This window comes from Montipora capricornis, chromosome 4 (genome assembly GCF_036669925.1).
Source record: "Montipora capricornis isolate CH-2021 chromosome 4, ASM3666992v2, whole genome shotgun sequence".
Classification (NCBI taxonomy): domain Eukaryota; kingdom Metazoa; phylum Cnidaria; class Anthozoa; order Scleractinia; family Acroporidae; genus Montipora; species Montipora capricornis.
Window position 1 is genome coordinate 37,004,100 of NC_090886.1, and position 20,761 is coordinate 37,024,860.

General features: G+C 40.8%; 1 protein-coding gene across 1 annotated transcript in view; it reads right to left on the reverse strand.

Moving 5' to 3' along the window:
- Positions 1-4,077: 4,077 nt before the first annotated feature.
- Positions 4,078-20,761, reverse strand: part of LOC138046874 (leucine-zipper-like transcriptional regulator 1) — a 34,093-nt gene continuing 17,409 nt past the window's right edge. The window contains exons 15-27 of the mRNA XM_068893458.1: positions 19,826-19,961; positions 17,665-17,723; positions 16,408-16,524; positions 16,190-16,312; positions 15,067-15,115; positions 14,567-14,673; positions 12,536-12,558; positions 11,179-11,230; positions 10,320-10,417; positions 9,284-9,335; positions 7,414-7,467; positions 5,446-5,526; positions 4,078-4,525 (exon numbers count right to left, since the gene is read on the reverse strand). Of these exons, the coding sequence (XP_068749559.1) occupies positions 4,418-4,525; positions 5,446-5,526; positions 7,414-7,467; positions 9,284-9,335; positions 10,320-10,417; positions 11,179-11,230; positions 12,536-12,558; positions 14,567-14,673; positions 15,067-15,115; positions 16,190-16,312; positions 16,408-16,524; positions 17,665-17,723; positions 19,826-19,961 (1,059 nt within the window). The 3' untranslated portion in view covers positions 4,078-4,417. The remainder of the gene's footprint in view (positions 4,526-5,445; positions 5,527-7,413; positions 7,468-9,283; positions 9,336-10,319; positions 10,418-11,178; positions 11,231-12,535; positions 12,559-14,566; positions 14,674-15,066; positions 15,116-16,189; positions 16,313-16,407; positions 16,525-17,664; positions 17,724-19,825; positions 19,962-20,761) is intronic.

Here is a 20,761-nt window from a genome sequence, read left to right on the forward strand (position 1 = left end):
AATACGCGAGACGTGTTGTGTAAATGGACGCCAGGGGAAAATATTTTAAATATCGGAATTTCCTGACAAAGGTTTGTTGGTCGATGCCTTGTGAATAACATTGTGCAGTTATTTTTCTCGTGCTACGGAATCCGATACCCGATAAATTTATAGAAGAACTATCGCGAGGGTTCACGTCTTACCGGCTCCGATCCTAACACTTACCAAAAAGAAAACTCGCTTAAACAATATTTTTATCGTAAACCACGTTTACTAAGCTTTCCTCTGATGTATGGTTTGTTAGGATTTTATTGAAACTAGCGCGCGTACGAAGTTTTTCCCGAAGGACTCCCGCGAAGGTGGGAAGTAACTTTTAAGTGGTGACCCAGGGATTTCATATGTCTACTTTGGGCGGGAATTTGTTATTGATCCGGTCCGAGTTTTGTCGATCCGATCCGATCCGATCCGATCCTGGTTTGGCCAATGGCCCGAGAAATGTCTATATTTTCCTGACTACAAATAGTCATGCGTACTACCAGACTACGCACACTTAAGTGTGAGTACCGAAACAATGTAGCGTACAATCCATAACGTGAGAAAATACATTTATGCAGTCGTTAACTATGCGCGCAAAGCATAAAGACTTTCCTACATTCTTTATCTTTATATCTTATGTTCTACGTAAGTCAGGGGCTCCTGGTAAGTAAACGTCCTATGCACCACGACCTCACTGACGTTTTGGTCAAATCTTCTCGTTTTCCGGACAATTCTACAACTTGGCAAGCGAGCCATCGCTTTAAAATTTCAATTGTACAATATTCTGGTGGTTTAGGAAGCTCGGCTCCTGGAATATCGCTTTCTTGCAACTTGAGTTCTTGTTCCGCGTAGTCGCGCACGCAATGCCCAAAACAGTCCCACAATGCAATTCGACAAGGCTGTCGACCCTGTCTAAGGCGCAACCTCAAGAGTGGCCGACGGACTCTCAAAAGTCTTGGCAAAAGTTGTTCACAGTGCCTTTCGCATTTGAGTGACCTCAAAAAACCAACCCATTCTCTTTACTAACGATGATCGTTAATTTGCAATTTGCTTTGAATTTACTATTATCGTTAAATTTAGGAGACTGACAGCTTGATATGGATTATGGGAAATGGTCATTGTATATTATAAAAGAAAACTAAAGTATATGGTCTCGAACCTGGGAATGTTCGTTAACCCCTCACCTACCCACTTGACCACCACACCGCTAGCTGCTGTATTATCACTCGGCAACAACAAGAGAAAATTCTCTTGGCAACAAACAATCATAAACACTGCAAAAGGTCGGTTTCCAAACCTCACGACAAAGCTAAAAATTTTAAAATCAAACCCGGCTTAGGCCTAAATTATAGACCTTTTTCATAATGGCGGCCCAATATAATATTGTTTTGTTTTAGTGCTAATAAGCCTTTCTAGCCTCGCTGCGATGCGCAAAATTCAAAAGAATGTGTTAGCCAAAATCAGGCTAGTAGGTGCAATGGACCTTTTCGGCTTTAACATTTTGTTTTCCCAATACAGATCATGTGATAATACTCAGGAGGATTGGTCCTTTGTTTTGTTCATTAAAAAGAGTGCATGCAGGCATATTCATGCTTGCATGCCCTCATTTTAATGAGAGAAACAAAAGACCAAACCTCCTGAGGATTATCACATGATCTGTATTGGGAAAACAAGATGTACAAGCCGAAAGGTCTATTAACATAAATACAGTAGAATATTAAATCGGTCATCATTTATGAAAGTGGTCTGTTAATCGAGCTTAGGCCTTGTTACTCTTCAGCGGCGATATTCCATGGGAGACTTAAATGTTCTATTTTTTGAGAGTGCGGTGTCTTGATCTTCAGTGTTGAAGCGGAAAGAAGCAGTCCCTATAGAGAAGAAACTCCGGGTTCAAATCCATTTTTTTATTTCCATATTTTCTCTGCTATCGCTTGTCCTGGGACACTGTGTCCTAAATAATAATAAAATCTCGTCCCCAGAGTCCGCTTTTCGTTTGGTCAGCACAAAAAACACGGACTCTGGCCACTTTCAATTTATGCGCAGTCGTAGTGAAGGTCTATTGTTGTAACCGTTGACAACCACTGTTGTTTCAAATTTCTGAGCGTGCGTAGACGAGCCGGAAGTCCGTGATTTGCGGGATTGCTGCCAGAGTCCGTGATCTATTTAACCCGGAAATGGTTAAGTTTGGCATGTTTTCCCTCGTTGACCTATCGGATAGGTCGTGTTAAATGCAAAATAAGGTCGCCACAGCAGGTGCATCTCTTATCCACCTTTTGTGTTCCGTTTTGGAATATTTTAAATAATCAAAATAATTTTCAGTTCTGCAATGTCACTTTCCTGATTTCTGTTTTCTCTCTCTCCAGAAATAATCATTCAAAATCAACAAGCTGTTTTTATGTACACCCTAGCACCAAGAATTAATTTTAAATTCATAATCGTGTTTGAATTTAACATCAAAATTACTTCCAATAGCAATGTATTTGCCCAACCTTATTTGTGTTATCTGACAAGCTTGTTTTTCCCTGATAAAGTCGGTTTTATTTCTAAAAGGACCATAACTTTGAGAACATCTAAATAAATGAAATACCCGTCGTTTGATCTCAATAATTTGAAGTGAACACAGAGGTTCATCGATGTATTGAACTGCGGTGAATTGGTCTAAAATATACCAAGTTGGTTTTTGGGCCTAGATAGTTGCGCAGAAATATTTACTTACAAGCTATAGTTCCTAAGTTATTGTCTAACTCCATGAAGTGACTTACAATAAAAATATTATGACAGCTAAATCCACGAAGCGCTGACGCTTTTTTTTTTCCTGTCATTCATGATCGGGAATCACTCTGTTGGAATACATTACATTAACCAGTGGTAAAAAAGTAGATGCGGTTTTGAAATCGTTCTTCGCTAATCGTTGCGTGTAGAATAAACGCCATGTCACACGACAATTTTTGTAAGAAGCGTTTTTTCCCGCGAAAATGTAACGCTTTGAGAAAGTCGACGTGGACGCGCTGCAATGTTTGCTGCCAGTTTCTAATTCCCAACGTACACATTCCCTATACACCACCCAACTACCGACATTGTAGCCTTACTAAACACAACCAAACATTTTCATTAAAAAAACAAAACAAAACAAAGACATTGAAGAACGAATTCTCTTTTTTCCAAGGCGTATTACTTCCTCCGTTTTAAAGACGCGATCTTGTTGTGGCAGCGTCAGCACATCAAGTGGTATCCATGGTTATCGGCGCCATATGTACGGAAGACGTAAACTGTCGAATCTTTGTCTCCGGTTGATGATGCAGGCCAGTTTTATGAACTTCTTCTATTAATGGTTCCGTTATAATCTTTTTCGCTTCAAAATGGTCCAGACATCTTGGGACAAAACACACCATGTCTTTGTACACTGTGCGAGGCTTTGCGTTGTTCCTCGCTGGGAAATGCACGACAGCTGAAATATACTTTCTGTGAACCACTTGGGGGTAAAAAAATATCTGGCAAATATAGGTTTTTTTCAAGGATTTCCGTGTGCTGTATTGATAAGAGTAAATCTGACACGGGCCAACAGTGTGAATGCAAATACCATCCGAATATGAGGTGGGAATTAGCTTGCAATTGACCCTGGTTAGGCAAGCATTTGATCTATCCAAATAACGGGAAAGGAGAAAGACGCTCTCGTCGTATCTATTTCGGTGCATCCTTCCAAATCGAAAAACCGCTTCGTAAATTGACTATCTAGCACGGCTCCAATAAAGTCCACGTCCTAAACGCTTGAGATTTTAAATTCGACACAATTTTAAATTCGCCGAAATGCGACTTATTACATTGGCAGATGTAAATTTACAATTGCTTTGTAGTCGTGGAGCCGGTCTAGATTGTCTTCTCGCTGTGTGACGTCAGTACGAAAGTACACTTAAATTGTCAACCATCAGCTCTCAACCAGGAAGAAATTAAAGGTTGTTTTTAATAGCAGACTGAGACAACTAGTAAGAAAAACAACTAACAAAACTTTGTTATAGCATAGTTAATACTGTATATAGAGATGGTTGATATGAAACTCGACAAGTTTCGATTAATTCATTCAAACCTCAGTTGCGAAACGAGGACAAAATGTATATGCATACGGTCAACATTAAGTTTCCACAGTTTCGTAACCAGCCCATCAAAATCAACTATGGTTCTCGCAAGTACAGGGTGAATGTTTTTTAAAATTTAAATTCGTCTATGATGTGATAAACGTATTGTGAGGATTTCGTTGAAAGATTCGTTGTTTTCTTTGCAGAGTTTCAACGGTTTTCTATCGGCGGTCAAGGCACAAAATGAAAATGGAGTAAGCCCGGGAATTCTTTGCCCAAACAACATTGTCTTTTACAACGTTCTGGTCTCCTTGCTGCTAATGTTATCGTCATGAATCGACGGCATGATCCGTTTCTTTTAAGAAGTCGGCGATAGCATCCAGAATCTCCAACAGTAAGTCGCGACTTAGCCTTCTGAGTTTTGGAGATTTTGCGACCTTTAGAGAAAAATCGAGATCAATTAGCATTTAATAGGTGCTATCATTAGCTCGGTCCAGTCGTTGAAAAATGATATGAAGAGTGACATTATCATAAGAATAGAAAGATGCAAAATGGATAATGGTGATGATGCTTAATGATTTGTGCCGCTTTAAGTGACCGTTGTTAAGCCATAGCCACACACTCAGGCAATCAAATGACCAATCATAACCCAAAGAAAGCGCGGGAAAACGCATGCGAGAAAGTCCCAATCATTTTTGGTTTCGCTTATTATTGGTCAGAAAAGGGCACGTGCTTCTGTGTCTATCACAAAAAGCTATGATATTCTGATTCACCTAAAAATCACCCTAGAAGAATTTTCATACACCGCGCTGCAAACCGCTAGCTTTCCAGGGATGTGTTGTATGAAAGAAAAAAGGACGACGGAGAAAATCATTCAAAAGTCTGTGTGAGACACCTTATTGATGAAATGAAGAGAATTGGGATATATATTTATTCTACTACCACTTTTTAAGACTTCAATTAATTTTGATAACTCAATGGAAAATTCAGATTCGAACCTGCGACTAGTGCGCTTCGCGATTCTGTTTCGAGAACATTCGTACACCAGTTCGGCCGCCGAACGAAACCCGAAAATTAACAGGCCATTGATCGAGTGACCCAGTGAGCACCTCAAACCCCGGCCCTTCACTAAGCTCATTGAGACTTAATCATCAACGAAATAAAAACGAAAAACAACGTTGATAAAGGAAAATTAACCACTTTACATTGGCAGGAGGCGCGCGCATGAGTGCTATCGCCACTGACTGCACCAACTCAGCTGCCTCTTTCTTGAACTTTGCTGCCATTAAAGAAAAGCCACTGAAAACGATGGGATCAAAAGGGTGACTTGAGAAAAAAGGCCCAAAAAATGTCTTACCTTCGTAAAATGACCAACGACAAGGTCCAGTGCATGTTTCTTCATGTCCGATGCTCCAATTCTGTGAGCTGCTTCAAGAATCTATAAACAAAATAAGCAGAAACACAGGACATGCAGATTATTATCTGTTTAAGTTGCCGTGTTTCTTACTGATCAAAAGCACATAAAGGTATCGCTTGTTCTGAATAGCACAAGACAGCAAAAACTCAATGGATGGAGTGAAAAAAAGAAAAAAAGGCTATAAGTTAAAAATCCATTGCTCCTCAGTACTTCCCAACCAAAGTATTCGGCGGAGCCTGGAAGCCCATTTGTAAAAGGACGACAACCTTATTTTCAAAAGCATGTTCAAAAGCATATCCACGACTCATGCAAGAGCCGGTGAAAGTGGGTGTGCCGCTCGAAGTGTGAGCCATTCCTTATTTGCAAATTGGTGAGCATAGAGCGAGTTTCAATCGAGTGTCTTAAAATCAAAACCAAAGCAATTACTTTGGCCAATCACAAAGGACGGAGACAATCCAGTCAACCAATCAAAACTCGAAGTAATTACACGTAGCCGACACAAAGCGCGGGAAACTGTGCACGCGCGAGCCACGATTGGCTTTGGTTTTACTTCTGATTTGTTAAAAAGGTGGCGCGAGAACTTTGAACCAATCACTGAGTGAAGGAATCATAAACCAAAGCAATTCGCTAATTACTTTCGACATTCGATTGAAAATTGCTCTATAAAAGGTCTCTTGCGATAACTTTGGATCACCCCTGGTGAAGGCATTCGACAGGAGTGAGGAAACACTGGGTCCTTGCATTGTACTTTTTAAGCCACTTTCAAAATTCTCCAAATTAGAATAGCACCGAACTATGTCTGTGAGCCTTAAGTGTTTTTATGACGTTTACGAAGTTTACACCGTTCAAAAAGGAAGCCATGAAAAAAAAAAAACAAAAGGCCCTATACAGCAGTCTACAAGAATGGTATGATCAAATAAATAAATAAATAAATAAATAAATAAGTAAATAAATAAAATCAAAGGGAAAGAGGGAACACATTCCTCAACCGAATATAGGTGCGATGACCTCTGGGTGCTAGGCGGATGTGATTAGTAAAATAAGAGACCCTGGAAATGAATGAACTTTGAATAAAATTTAAAAGTTTGCATGCGACCCGAGATGAATGCACGAAGTATATAATATTTGAAATTCTTCACACACAAGCCCAAAAAAGTGACCTGTTTCCAATTCAACTGGCTTCAATGCTCAGTTGGTCGACCATTGAATCGGCATCTCAGAGGTCATAAGTTCGAATCCCGAGGCAACCACCTGAATTAATCAGGTGTCTGTAAGATACAATTGCTAAAATTGTCCAGATAAGAGTGAGAATCGTTTCTCTCTTTCATTCTTCGTCACTGTCACTTACAGTTTAGCTTCGTCAAATGCAACTGAATTCTTCAAGACGCTCTCACTTATGGTACCGGGATTCGGAGCTTTACAGAATTCATTAGGGCGCTTACGAAACGACGACAACGACGGCAACAACGACGCGACAAAACAATAGGTTTAGTGAGCAAAAACAATGGCTCTGCACGCCCTGCACGTGCGTTTTACATTTTGGTACATTTCTTTGCCGTCATCTCCTAAATGACGACGTGAAATGACCAAATTCAAGGTTCTGTGGAGGACGTTAGCACATGACGAGGAATTTTCAGTTCTCTCTCTACGCTTCCAACCCACTCATACCAGTTTAATTCGTCGACAGTTACTACACATTTTTAACGCGAAACAAAATGAAATAGTTTTGTAGTGATATGAATAACGCGAACTCGTATTTTTAAATCATTGAAGTTCTCGTAGCCGTCGTCGTCCTCGTTTCGTAAGCTCCCTATTTTTTTATCGAGACAAATGATAACCATCAAATATACTGTTCATGCACTAACCGGGTAATATAACGAACTTAAAAAAAAATGGTCTAACTCTTACCTCCACTACATTTTCAAATGACACATTCATTTCCAGGTTTTGTTTACAGAATGCCTTAAAAGAGATGGGAACAATTTCATTACACAGATGTAAAAGACAACTCTGAATTTTGAGTCGGGTAGTACTTAAAGGGGCAGTCTCACGCTATTTTAGTCAAACTTCAGAACACTAAAAGAAGTCTTTCTGCATCAATGAAGACCAAAAAATAATGGTGTAGGTTTGTTGCCAATAACCATTGAAGTGAACTGAAGCTATTCTTGGTTGTTTACGGCCAAGGATGGAGAGGATGGAAATGGATTGAAACTTGAAAAAACTGGCCAGTTTTAGTTTCAAGTTTGGAGACCATGTCTTCAGAAAGTCGCCAAGAATTAAACACGAATAGCTCTTTGCGCCACAAATACATTTCCTATCTTCTCATAGGGTTGTCAGGAATGTTATACGTGTTATCTAAAGTATTAATTTAGATTTTTTAACCGGTTTTGACCCCAAAACAACAAATTTAGCATGACAGTGCCCGTTTCACAAATTCGACGGGGTTCACGATTGGTAAAAAGAACAGCAAAAGGAACAAAGACAGCAAAGGACTTCGCACAAAAACAAAAGAAAGAACGGCAATATACAGCCACTGAAAACTACTTGAATGAACGAACGATCGAACGAACGCATATATATTTGACCACTCCCGTTCGGGCTTTTCACGCTCAACGAACAACACTTTGTGGGGGACTTTGCTATACTGCTTTTATGGCGCGAATGGCAGCAGTGCAGTTTACAATCTTAACTGGATAACAAGTAGTTTTACACAGGTGCCCCCAGAACAGAATGAGCGAGAGACCACCACACCGCCATTCCCTACTCTTCTCGAACAGCGCGTGGGTTAACGTCCCATACAAGTGATGTGAGACGGGGTCTACGGTTTATCGTCCTTATCCGCGGGAAGACTACAAAGACTAACCATTTGCGGATGTAATTACAAAGGCAGCACTTTCTCCTCAGTGATTTATAAAGATCCTGAGTGTTGTTTCCGGCCGGAATCGAACTCGCGACCTCCCGCCTGGCAGCCCGATGCTCAACCAACTGAGCCACCGGTGGGCGTGGCTTTCACCAACCCATCATGGCGTAAGTTTGGAGGGGTTCTTCACACAAAAATAATTAAGCAATAGAGGACGTTTTCCGTGTTTCCATAGCCTCATCTAAACACGAGGGGGAGTTGGGAGAAGTCGAGACAGTTATGCAAACCCGAGACGCAGTCGAGAATTCTCTTATTGCTTTTATGAAATATTTCTCAAAGATAATTCAACAAATGAAGGAAAGTGCTGGTTTTTTTACTTCTTGATTGAAACAGATTTTCTTGACACACGCTCATATTTCCTACTAACCAATCAAAACGCGCGTCTGACAATATATGACCAATCAAAATTCGTGTCATGTCACAGTCGTGTTCCATACTCTCCTCTAAACACAGCTATGAGAGTGCGCGTACTATCCTAATTATTTTATAATGCAAGTTAGTTGCTCGTGGGATGATGCCATGCTTCACTGAACTGAATGTTCATTGGTTTTACGCAAACATAGTTAATGGCTTAACTATGATGCAAAGAACCTTTAAAACCCACGGTATAGAGTGTTTCCGCATGACGTCACGGCGGCCATATTGGATGAGTGAAAGAAAGAAACAGCGGTCATTTTGGAGGACTCGTGGAATATTCTTTTTGGAATTTAACTCTATTTTTATGAAAATTCTTCCTTTTGTTTTAGTATACAAATATGGCTTATGGTCACTTGAGCGAAAACAATCTAATATTTGGTTGGTGAAAGAAGTCAACCGCCGCTGATCATGAAAGTGAGTGCAAGCAGCTGTAGTACAGACCTGTAATCGATTATTTGTAAAGCCAAAGAAATAAGGAGCTGACAGCAGGTATCTTGTGGATACGGTCAAGGAAATTCGTTGGCATCGCTAAAAAAAAACATGAACAAATGAAGCTTGAAAGAAATGTTTAGAGCGAGTTTCAATCGAGCGTCGTAAAACCAAAACCAAAGTAATTACTTTAGCCTATCAAAAAGGAGGGAGACAATCCAGTCAACCAATCAAAACTCGAAGTAATTACACTGAGCCGACACAAAGCGCGGGAAAATGTGCACGCGCGAGCCACAATTTGTCTCCCTTCTGATTGGTTGAAAAAGTGGCGCGAGAACTTTGAACCAATCACTGAGTGAAGTAATGCAAAACCAAAGCAATTCGCTAATTCCTTTCGACACTCGCTTGAAAACCGCTTTATTTGAAGTGCGGATTAGAGAAGGGAGGAGTGAAGTCATCCTCGCAATTATAAGAACAATTTAACTCGCACTCTAAATAAACATTTCTTTCATTCACCACTGAGTCCATTCACAGTACACCTGAGCCCAACAAACTGACCTGCTCCCAACAGAATGGCTTCATATCTCAGTTGGTAGAGCTGATTATACCGGCATCGCAGAGATCATGGGTGTCAAATCCCGTTGGAGCCACCTGAATTTTTAACGTGTCTATAAAGCGACCGAGAACTGCTTAAATTGTCCAGATAAGTTCGAGGATCACTGCACTGCTTCATCCACTTAAGCTCACTGCAGTGTGACAAAGGATTAAGGCGGCTTAAACCAGTTTCAAGAATTTCAAGAGACTTTCTTATTATAAGGATTGACTAATACAATAATAACAGCATATGAGATCAGGGGCTACAATAAAAGACGGTTCACTACCGGCGGTTTACCACCGTCTAAAGGGCCTCTTACTCCGGTGTGTCTAGCGCCGGCGCACAGAGGCTCTCAGCTCGTGATCGAGTTCGCCCCACGATCACAGCAGCCTATAATTATTTCACCATCGAAACCCCTGCATGTGATACGAAACGTAAACTCGTAAAGGATACAGTGAGTCTTCTGGTGGCATACACACATCTCCATGGTAAATGTAATGAAGGAGAGAATTGAAAGCTTCACGGGAAGGGACTGTTTCACCAATAGTAATCTGTTTGAGGAAAGAAAACGCTCAGGACGAAACAAAACAAGACAAACACGCAAACAACTCGATTCCTGTTAATGCGTTTTATAAGTAGCGCATAAATCGACACACAGTTTTGCTACTTGTTCCTTGACGAGTTAATAATCAATTCTAAGGTTTTGTGAAGAACGTCACGGTAATAATACTTCGGTAAGTTTTTAATATTTCTCTTTACTTGCAAGATAAAAGTAGCATCCTTTTCATTCGAAAACAACATCTATAAAACTTTGAACTGCTCTTGTTTAAGAGAAAGATCAACTTTTCCACAGCGACCTCTAAAGCTTAAAAAATCATGAAACTACATACTGGCACAAACAAATCGGAACCAGGAGTTGGTGGTGCCCCTTACACGTCCGCTGGTCACAGGTACCATAGGCTCTAGCAACGACCAGGACCAATCACAATGACCTCGTGTATCACTCATTCCGACCGTTTCATTGAAAACTTCCAGTTCAATAATGACAATCAAGTTAGGTTGTTAGTTTCAATAAACAACACTGAAAACAGCAAACATCTGATCTGGAAGAGCAATAGACCGATTGCATAAATGGCTGCCAAAAACGTATTCTTTTGTTTATGTGCTAATTAGACTCACTAGCTTCGTTTGCATGGACAAAATACAAATAGAAATGTCGTTCGAGAGCGAGGTTAGGTAGTCTAATTAGCACATAAACAAAAGTATACATTTTTGGCCGCCATTTATGCAATCGATCTATACTTCTACTAACCGTGACGGTGTTGTTCTCTGGCATAAATGATCTAAACATCGCCTCAAAATAACTAGAGAGAAGACAAAGGAATAATTTCAAAACCAGAACTACAAGATATATCCGTTAGGTGTATGATGTCAGCCTACTAGCAGCCCCTTTTTTTATGTCAAAGGAGCGAATCGCTCTGACGAAGGGCTAACGCTCGAAACGTCAGCTTTTAGAATCTCCGTACGGTGGCCAATTTGCAATATCAACTCCGTTGATAAAACCAAATTTTTATATACTACTTCCCCACCGCAGCACCACAGTTTTTATAGAAACTACCCCCTTCATCCTTTTTATGTCAGTCGAGCGATTCTTAAGTCAATCGCGTTTTGCCAAACAATCGAGAGAAACGGCCGAGAGTGGCCTTTGAACCAATCACCGAGTGAAGTAATGCAAAACCAAAGCAATTCGCTAATTACTTTCGACACTCAATTGAAGACCGCCCTATAGCACAAAAAGATGATTTTAACCCATTTACACCTGCAACGATCACAATCTTTTCGGGCGCAAATCCCGCGCGAGTCGCTCGGGATATTTGGACCGTTTGAGTAGCGAATCAGAAAGCGCCTTCAATGCTATCCACTGTTTTAGTATTCTACTAATGTCAACTATTCTCAATTCCACGAAAAACAAAGCATTTAAATCTCACATTTCAACTAGCGACGATATTTTCCAATTTAGCACAGCTTCGGCCAGAAAGTTCACGTTAAGTCATAAGGGATCCACATTGCGCCAAGTCAGGAGCTCATTAGTAGGAGCCTCCATAGCAGTAGATCTTTGAGTCAACCTTTGCCCGTATCTTTCTATTTTTAGAACGAACCCTTGAGCAGTAGACTCGCAATTACATAAATTTACATCAATTTGCACGACTTAAATGAAGATTTACTGCTTTATTTGTCTTCGTTAGACAATGACTTTACTCTGATTGGCCTTTTAAAACAGTGCGCGTGCAGAGCCGAGGTACTCGTGGCGTTCTAAAAATAGAAAGATACGCGCAAAGGTTGACTCAGAAGGACGTGTATGAGAGAGGCAAGCTCCTACTCATGGGCTCCTGGCCAAGTATGGAAAGAACTGTTCACAACCCCTCCAGGAAATCGCAACTTCATTGCACATCATACAGGAACAGCCCTTGCCCAACAAAACATTCTACCGGTCTGTTTTGTCAACAATCGGCTTAAAGCTTTAATTTTTTTGAGATGGTGCAGAAAGGGACTTTCAAACGTCAAGAAATATCAGCGAAAATAAACAACTTGTGTCAACGGCTAAACGCAGTTAGTTTTTAGTCTCGTAATTGTTTAATACCATTCATTCCATTGCAACCTTAACATACCTACATCTTGCAGCAAGGATCGCCTAGGGTAAAAAAAAGTAGATTGTCATTCGCGTCAAACCACTGATTTTGCGTTAAAATGAACTAAAAAATCCTTTGGGATATCAGATGGGGCTCTCAGTTGACAATTCAGTGGGCGTTTGTATAAGGGCGAATTTAGAACTAGTGTGTCAATGACACACTAGGCTATCGCCTCGTGTGCCACTTTTTTGTTCTTACAACATCTTGACGTTATCTGTGATCTATTACTGTGCTATAAAATAAAGAAGTGAAAGTTCTTTATGATGATATCATCTATGCGTCTGTCCTCTAATAGATCATGGGTGGGAACCAAATATGATGGAAGCTAAAAAAATAACCGTTGATTGAAATCCGCATGTTTATGAAAAGCACAATAAATTGCTTTCCTTTAGTTTGTAAGAAAATCGTTTCACATCCGCAGTTCCAGGGCCACCCGCCAGGGCGCCATGTAACAGGCGAATCTTTGCTGCCGTCATTTTCCACATTTTATGTCATTAATATACGAGTTTGCTGACAGAAGGCATCATGCTATTTACAAATTCACTTCAAAAGATAAAAGAACGTGTTAATTAACAATAGCCTATGAGGCGAAGCCGAATGGGCTATTGACCAGTGGCCCTTGCGGGCTACGGGTCTAATTGTTTTAGTATCACCCAACTAGTTGGACGGAAAAGGCAATAATAAAGTTAGCGAATTCAAGTTGAAGAAATATTTATTTGGCCGGAATAAAACGAAAGAAAGCGTCACGCTTTTCGATACTCGAGGACTATTCCTAATAGTCATCTAGTAGCGTAGCCAATCAAAATGCAGGATTGCATTAGTCCACTAGTTGGGTGATACTAAACTCAGTTAAATCTCCAATTGTAAGCCTTTTAGCTTTGATAACGAGCGAGTTATTAGCCATCAAAAACTGATAAAACCTTAGGAGCATGGCAAACGCGCAGATGAGCCCAAAGATTCTTAATAAAATTTCGAATTTTCAAAGCGTCATTACTCAGAGATTATATGGTAAATTGCGCTCAAAGTTTCAGAGATAGCTCATTATGCAATGAGCCTTTCAATGTCCAGTACTATTGACTTCAGGGTGAACTATTTACACAGTGAGGTAGAGTGGCCAATCAAAACAGAGGTTGTAATTGAAACTTTTAACATCTGAGATGTAAAAACAAACGTATGAACATGTGAACCTGAAGTATCGACAAACTGACAAGCTGACAAACAAAAAGCGAAGGAAATGAATCGTAAATATGAAGTTTTGTCTATCTGAATGATTTTGGGTTAGATTAAAGCTATATATTGTTGAAAATTCCAAAACGACCTCTCTTCGCTTTAATGAGTAATGTAAACAATCTTCGCACTGGTGAGTCGTACCAATAAATTGGGTTAATCAGGAACCAGTTATCTCGGTAGCTGCCTAGGTTCACATGTACCACAAGTAATGGCAGATTCAAGGAAAACGGAATTTGAAATGTTATGCAGTGGCATTTGCAGGTAAAATAGGTATTTGTAGACTTTATGCTTCGATGTATTGTGCACATAAACAAGTACCTGTTCTTCTCCCAGGCTTAATATTCCTTGACAGGCTTCTCATCGTTCCAAGAGAGTTTGCATCCACATCTCTATCTTTTTTTTTCTCTAGAGTTTCAATCGACGAAGCAAACTAAATATGACAGACTGAGTGACCCACACTACAGTATTTTATCTTTTCTCCTGCCCTTACCATTCCGAAAACGAAACACCATTTCTTTTTTTTGAAATAGCTTCTTGTTGACTGATAGATTAGAAAACGATGGGCTTATGTTAATGATGTTAACCACGCAACGTTTTTGAGACGCGGACTGCTACCGGAAGTGGACATTCCGCATGCCAGGATAGTGTAGTAAAAAAGATACTTAGCAACACAAATGCCGTTGTGTGAAGACAAGTTAAAAGGAAAACAGCTCACTTCCGGTTGCCGTCCGCGTCTCAAAAACGTCACGTGCTTTAATTCCCCAATGAATTCTCACGTACTTTATGAGCTCCAATTGGTTCACCATCCACCATTAGAAGGATGTCATGAAAGTCGTGGCCTCGCGCTCCTTGGAAAAAGTCCAACATGTCTTGTTGCAAAGTCTTCTCTACGAAATATAAGAACAAACGAAATTGCTTGTTTGAGCAGGTTGAAATTCTGGCAGCTGATGTGGACCTGCTATACCCACCCACCCACACACTCACAAAGGACACCCACAACACATGGGACTCCATCCCCTACTCTTCACGAATAGTGTCTGAGTAAAGTCCTTATCTGAGAAGACTTGAAAGTCGAACCATTTGCAGATGAAATTACTGAGGCAGCACTTTCTCCTCAGTGCTCCTCAGCTATTTTAAGATCTTGAGTGTTGATCCGGCCGCGTTCGAACCCGCGACCACCTGCGGGACAGCCAGATGCTAAACAAACTGAGCCACCGGTGCACGATGTAACCGGAAAGATGATACATCGTCTGCGGTTTAAATTCATTTTTTAGGAATACCTGGATGTGTGGAACGGCACTGGTTGTCTCCAGGGACGTGTGAACTTGCCTACAAAGAAAAACGGTTAGCTTAACACCACTGACATTTCTGTACCACTACAAAAGCTTTCACCATCAGAGGTTTACTTTGAAAACGAGGCTGCAGTCAATAAAAGGAAAAGCATAACCGATCTCCAAATAAGCAAAACGAAGTGTCTCTACGTCACTACGACACTGGGAATTGGTCTTCGAATCACTGGACACGTATGAACAGGAGACAGAAACAATACATCCTAATCCTAAACACAATACGGCTGTTTCCTACACCGATCACATGAAACTCGACATTGTAAAAAGTTGTGTGGTATCTGATGGATAACACTTAACCTTGAAAACGTCTCTCTTCTTTTCTTTCTTGGGTTAAATTAAAAACTTGCGAGCGACACCCCACAAAATCTGGACGTTCATTTATCGCATGAAGAGAGTAGTTTTCAACTGAGTAATGTCGCGATTGCTCTTGTTTTTTAGTTGCACTGCTACACTTGCTGATTGACCGGCAAAAAACTCGTGTTATGTTCTCAACCAATCAAAGGCAAGCGCGCACTCGTTTTAGTTATGTGTCTCCCTAGTAATGACAATGGATCCACACAGGGGTGGGGTGATCAGCGTGACCAGAGTGGTGAACTCACGACGTCCAGGTCAGATAGCCACCGAGCCAGCTTCCATTACTTGGGCTAACGCTCAGGCCCCAGTTTTTCAAAAGGTGGAGGGTTACCCTAACCGAATAAATAACTATCCACTGGATAGCACAATTTCGCTATGACTTATCCACTGGATAGTAATTTATCCGGCAGATAGCGCTATCCATCGTTTGAACAACTGGGGCCAGATGAATTACACTTCATTACATTTCCGAGTTGCTGTTTGCCTCGGTTTCAAAGCGAGTCTTGGAACACAACTATTCATATGGAAATGATTGGCGTATTTTCATGCAAATCAAACTCATTAACATTTGAATGGTTTAGCAACAAGACTCGTTTTGAACGAGTGGCAAACAGCAACTCGGAAATGGCCTTCCGGTATTGCGATTCACCTTACTCTTCGATAATTAAAATGACACTTTAAAAGTTGTCTGTCGCATCACCTGTGGGACTTGCCGTCGTCTGATTATCTCAACCATCAACTTTTGAGGAACAGATTCGAAGTTCTTGCTCATGATAATATTATTATAGTTTGCTTCTCGAACAATGAAACGAAGACAGAAATCCTGTCAATGAAAGAAGGCGAATTCAGATTTGGAAATATATAGCTTGATAAGCTACTGACTTGAATCGATTTCTCAAACTAGTTTTCAAAGCTAACCTTGAGAGGGTCCAACTGTAACCTGGCAGCGCTGTCTAAGGCTACGAGGACATTTTCCTGACAAATTGAAGACTCGATGTACTGTACACAAAGAGCTTCAAGAGAACCAATCTCAAGCTGTCAATATAAAAGGAGAAGAGAAGATTTTATGAGTGGAAGAGTAACGAAACTACATGGTGCATCATCTCTACCAAAGGAAGGTGATGTTCCAAGCGACGATTCGCTAATCCATAAGCAATTCAGCAAAAAATTTGTTTTCGCGAGCTGCAGATGCAATCGAGCTGTTGATGCTATAGAGCAATTTCGAATTCTCACGGCTGGACTGGATCTAGCATGAAATGGTGGCTAATGCGGGCAAACTAATAGCCCACTTTCGATATATTAAAATTCAATACTAAACAAAAGGGATCAACTCGAGGCTCTGGGGAATAAATATAAGGATTTGCATGAGTTTATTCCCGTGAGCCTCGAGATGATGCTTTTTTTTTTGGTTAGGACTGAATTTTAATATATCGAAAGTGGGCTATTTGTGTTTGAAAAGATTTGCCCGAATTAGCCTCCATTTCATGCTAGATCCAGTCCACCCGTGAGAATTCTAAAATTCTCTATGCGCGTTTGGCTCAAAAACGTCGTGCGCTGTTACACTGTGCAATTTTTCGTGCAACTTCTCCCGCAACGCCATTGCGAGACAAGTTGCACGAATCATTGCCCACTGTAAACGTTGCAAGACCAGTTGTAGAAACCGTTGCGGAAAGTCGAGTTGAGTTCTACTTTCCGCAACGGTTGCAACGAATTTTTTAAGCATGGCGCAGTGTAACATCTATCCTGCAACTTGTTGTCGCAACGGTTCGTGGTACCAGCCGATGAAAATGCTCCTTTAACCTCATGTGATCGTCAAAACGAGACAAGTTGCATGAAACGTTGCTCAGTGTAACACTCGTAGAACAACTTGTTTCGTAATGTGAGAACATTTGTAGAAATGGCGTTGCGACACAAGTTGCAGGAAAAATTGCACAGTCTAACAGCGCCTTTAAGCTCCCCATTGTTGTTGCTAAAAATAATCAGAGAGATTTCGCATCGCGTCAACGTGGTACGGCAAACGTCAAATGGTAGGCTGTTACTTGTCATAGATACAAAAACATGATCGATGCGCATGCGCTAAGTTCCTCTTTTAGCGCGAATTGTAAAATATCAATTGGCCGATCAGATGAGCTTAACATTCTAATCCAAAATTGATCAAAGGAACGTCATGTTAACCTTCACGGCCAATCTGTAAACATCCATGATAAGGCTGATATCCTGAGATCCTTGACAATCTAGGAAAACAAAGAAGTTTTCATTTAAATGCGAGCTACTATCCATGAAAATGTCAATGAGACTAAGATCTGCATCGCGTAACGATAGCATTCATCTTTGAAAACAGAGCATATGCAGACAACGTCGAAATAAACGACGAGATAAGAGATTTTGGTACCTAAACGGAGCAACCCTTTTAGCAAATTACTGTTTTCTTTTGCTGTTGCTAAATTAAATGATGAGTGCCCGAGTAATACTGTTTATTAACCCTTTGATTGCAAATCATGATAAGTAGACATAGTGGAACGAAATGATGTATCAAAGGAATCATATATTGAACTGTGGATATGAAATCAAGTGAAGCTATGACCTCGCGATGTCGGTGCGAGACTCTAACTAACTGAGCTATGAAGCCACTAATGTTGGGAGCTGGTCATTTGTTGGTTCAAATGCTCCCGTGATGAATGAATCAATGAAAGAAATCATGTATGAAATGAATCATATATTGAACTGCCGACATGAAATCAAGTGAAGAAAAGAGCCTCGCAGTTATGAACGCCACTTAAGCAACTGCGCAGAGAAGCCTGAAAAATCAGGACTTCAGCGGGGTTTGAACCCGTGATCTCGTGACTGAGCTATGAAGCCACTGATGCTTTTCTTTCAACTAATTTACTCTTGTTATCCACGTTGCAGATGCTATATCCCCACCGATGGCGAAGCTCCACCTTTCACTTAAAAACACTAACAACACAATTCCCTACTTCGCTCTGACGAAGGGCAAACACTCGAAACGTCCGCTTTCAAATTTCAAGTTACGGGCGGTCAATTTACCATATCAACGTAGTTCGAGGCTACTCTAGTTTGAAGAAAACTGAGTGTAGCTTTGAAATGCAACTCGGGTCTTGAATTGAACTAATAATAATAATGATAACGACAACGATAACGATAACGATAATGTAAATGTAAATGTAAATGTAAATGTGTGCTTAGTTGACCGCTCCCTACAAGGGATTTTCAGGATCAAGCGGCTCAACGGGATCGGACCGAATGCATGTGAAGGCGCCCACGGCTGCCGCCATACGATCCATGTGTGATCTCGGAGCACCGCAAACCCAGCCAGATGTAATTGATTTTGAGGAGGGAGGAAAACCGGAGTACCCGGAGAAAAACCCTCAGAGGCAGGTTGAGATGATTGAAACTCAACACACATACGTCCTGAGGCCAGAGTTGAACCTGGGTCACAGAGGTGGGAGGCACGATTGATGACCACTAAACCACCCTGACTCCGTGAATGTTAATGTTAATGATAATAAGTATGGGTTATTGACCAAGCGTGAGGTCAAGATGACTGGATATTGACCAAGTTCTTTTTTTGCGTGTTTATGGACCGAGACGAAGTCGAGGTCCATAAACACGCAAAAAAAGAACGAGGCCAATATCCAGTCATCTTGACCGAACAATCTTGGTCAATAAAGGATTTATTATATGACTTAAAACACCAAAAAATGATCTTTGATCTTGCGGGACCAAGCGAGAAATCCCGAGCGGGCAGTATCGCTCCATCTTGCCCGCTCGGGTAGCCAATCAGAGCGCGCGATTTGGTTCATCTTGCCCGCTCACGGAGCTAGTCATATAATAATAATAATATAGTATTTCAAACCATGCCTGATTGTCCAGCTGGTTGCAATGTGAACCTTAAATCATGATAACTCATCAATCAGTGAGGATTTTACCACGCCTGCTCCTCTTAAACTTTGTTCTTCAAAGAACCATCTTTCAGGCCCCCAAATCATAAGTTTCTTTTATTCTGGGCCCAGTTGTTCAAAAACCACTAATCCACGATTAAATACCACCCCAGTGGTGACTGCCCGTAAAAGAAGCCTGAAGGATAGCAAAAACTTAAGTCAAAATTGAAGGCTAAGAATCTTACGGAAACTTTTTTTTGATAACAAAATAAACCGCAATTTCAGCTTCCAGTGATCTAGGATTAGCTTAATCAGGGTTTGAACGACTGGGCCAAAAAGTAGTAAGTGTATACATGAGAGCACCTAATTCACGGGCTAAGCCGTATATTTGAGAAAATAGTACATTTTCATCTTGTTTTTGTCGGTAACTATCTCACCTTTGACCAAGGGAAATATACAGTCGGTATACATGTACCGTAGAGTGACCGCAAATGACTGGACCTCAACTTCAGGCAACTTCACTTCCAGTTTATGATCTTCCTGCTCTTGCTGCCTTTCTAGACTTGATAATCTCTTCAACGAAACAAACAGGGTATTTATTACCAGGAGTCTAAAAACCAGAAGTTTCGATCTTTCATTTGGCCTTGGCCCGTCAGTTAGTTCACTGTACTATCTAAATTTAGAATACGGGACCCGCCAAATTATGGCCAATCAGATTGGGACAGATAACTACAACGCCTCCCATTGGTCTGCAACCAACTAGACACACGAGTGACTGCTCGTGCTCAATGCAAAATCGTGGATCGTGCAAGGAACATGGTGCGTCCGTTTTTTCCCTCCAAACATCTAGCAGTAGATCTTAGTAAGTACTCTTGGTATCCAAAAAGAAAATTGGGGGTAACCATTCATTTTTGAGAGATAATTAAGTTTCGCTTCGGATATTCCCAACAGCCAAGCAGATAACGAGCCAATGCACGAGGCCAAGGCGAACCGTTAAATTCGAACATATTTACCCATACTTCACATCACACGAACCTCAGTACAGGAAGCTTCCAAGAACAAATAAACAGTTGTTTTCATTCCCTAGAAATCGTCATTTCCCTTTCAAAGTAAATTGAATGGAATGATTCTATGGATTCTAGTAACTGAGGAGATGCTTGCTGACTTGCAATGCTTTGATGTTTCCATCCACACGCTTTCACCGCTAAAACCATCCTGGCATTAAGTACTTCTTTCTCCATCTCTTTTTCTCCGGTTTTTAGAGCGGTTTTCAAATGAGTTTCGTTAAACCAAAACCAAAGTAATTACTTTGGCCAATCAAAAAGGACGGACACAATCCAGTAAACCAATCAAAACTCGAAGTAATCACACTT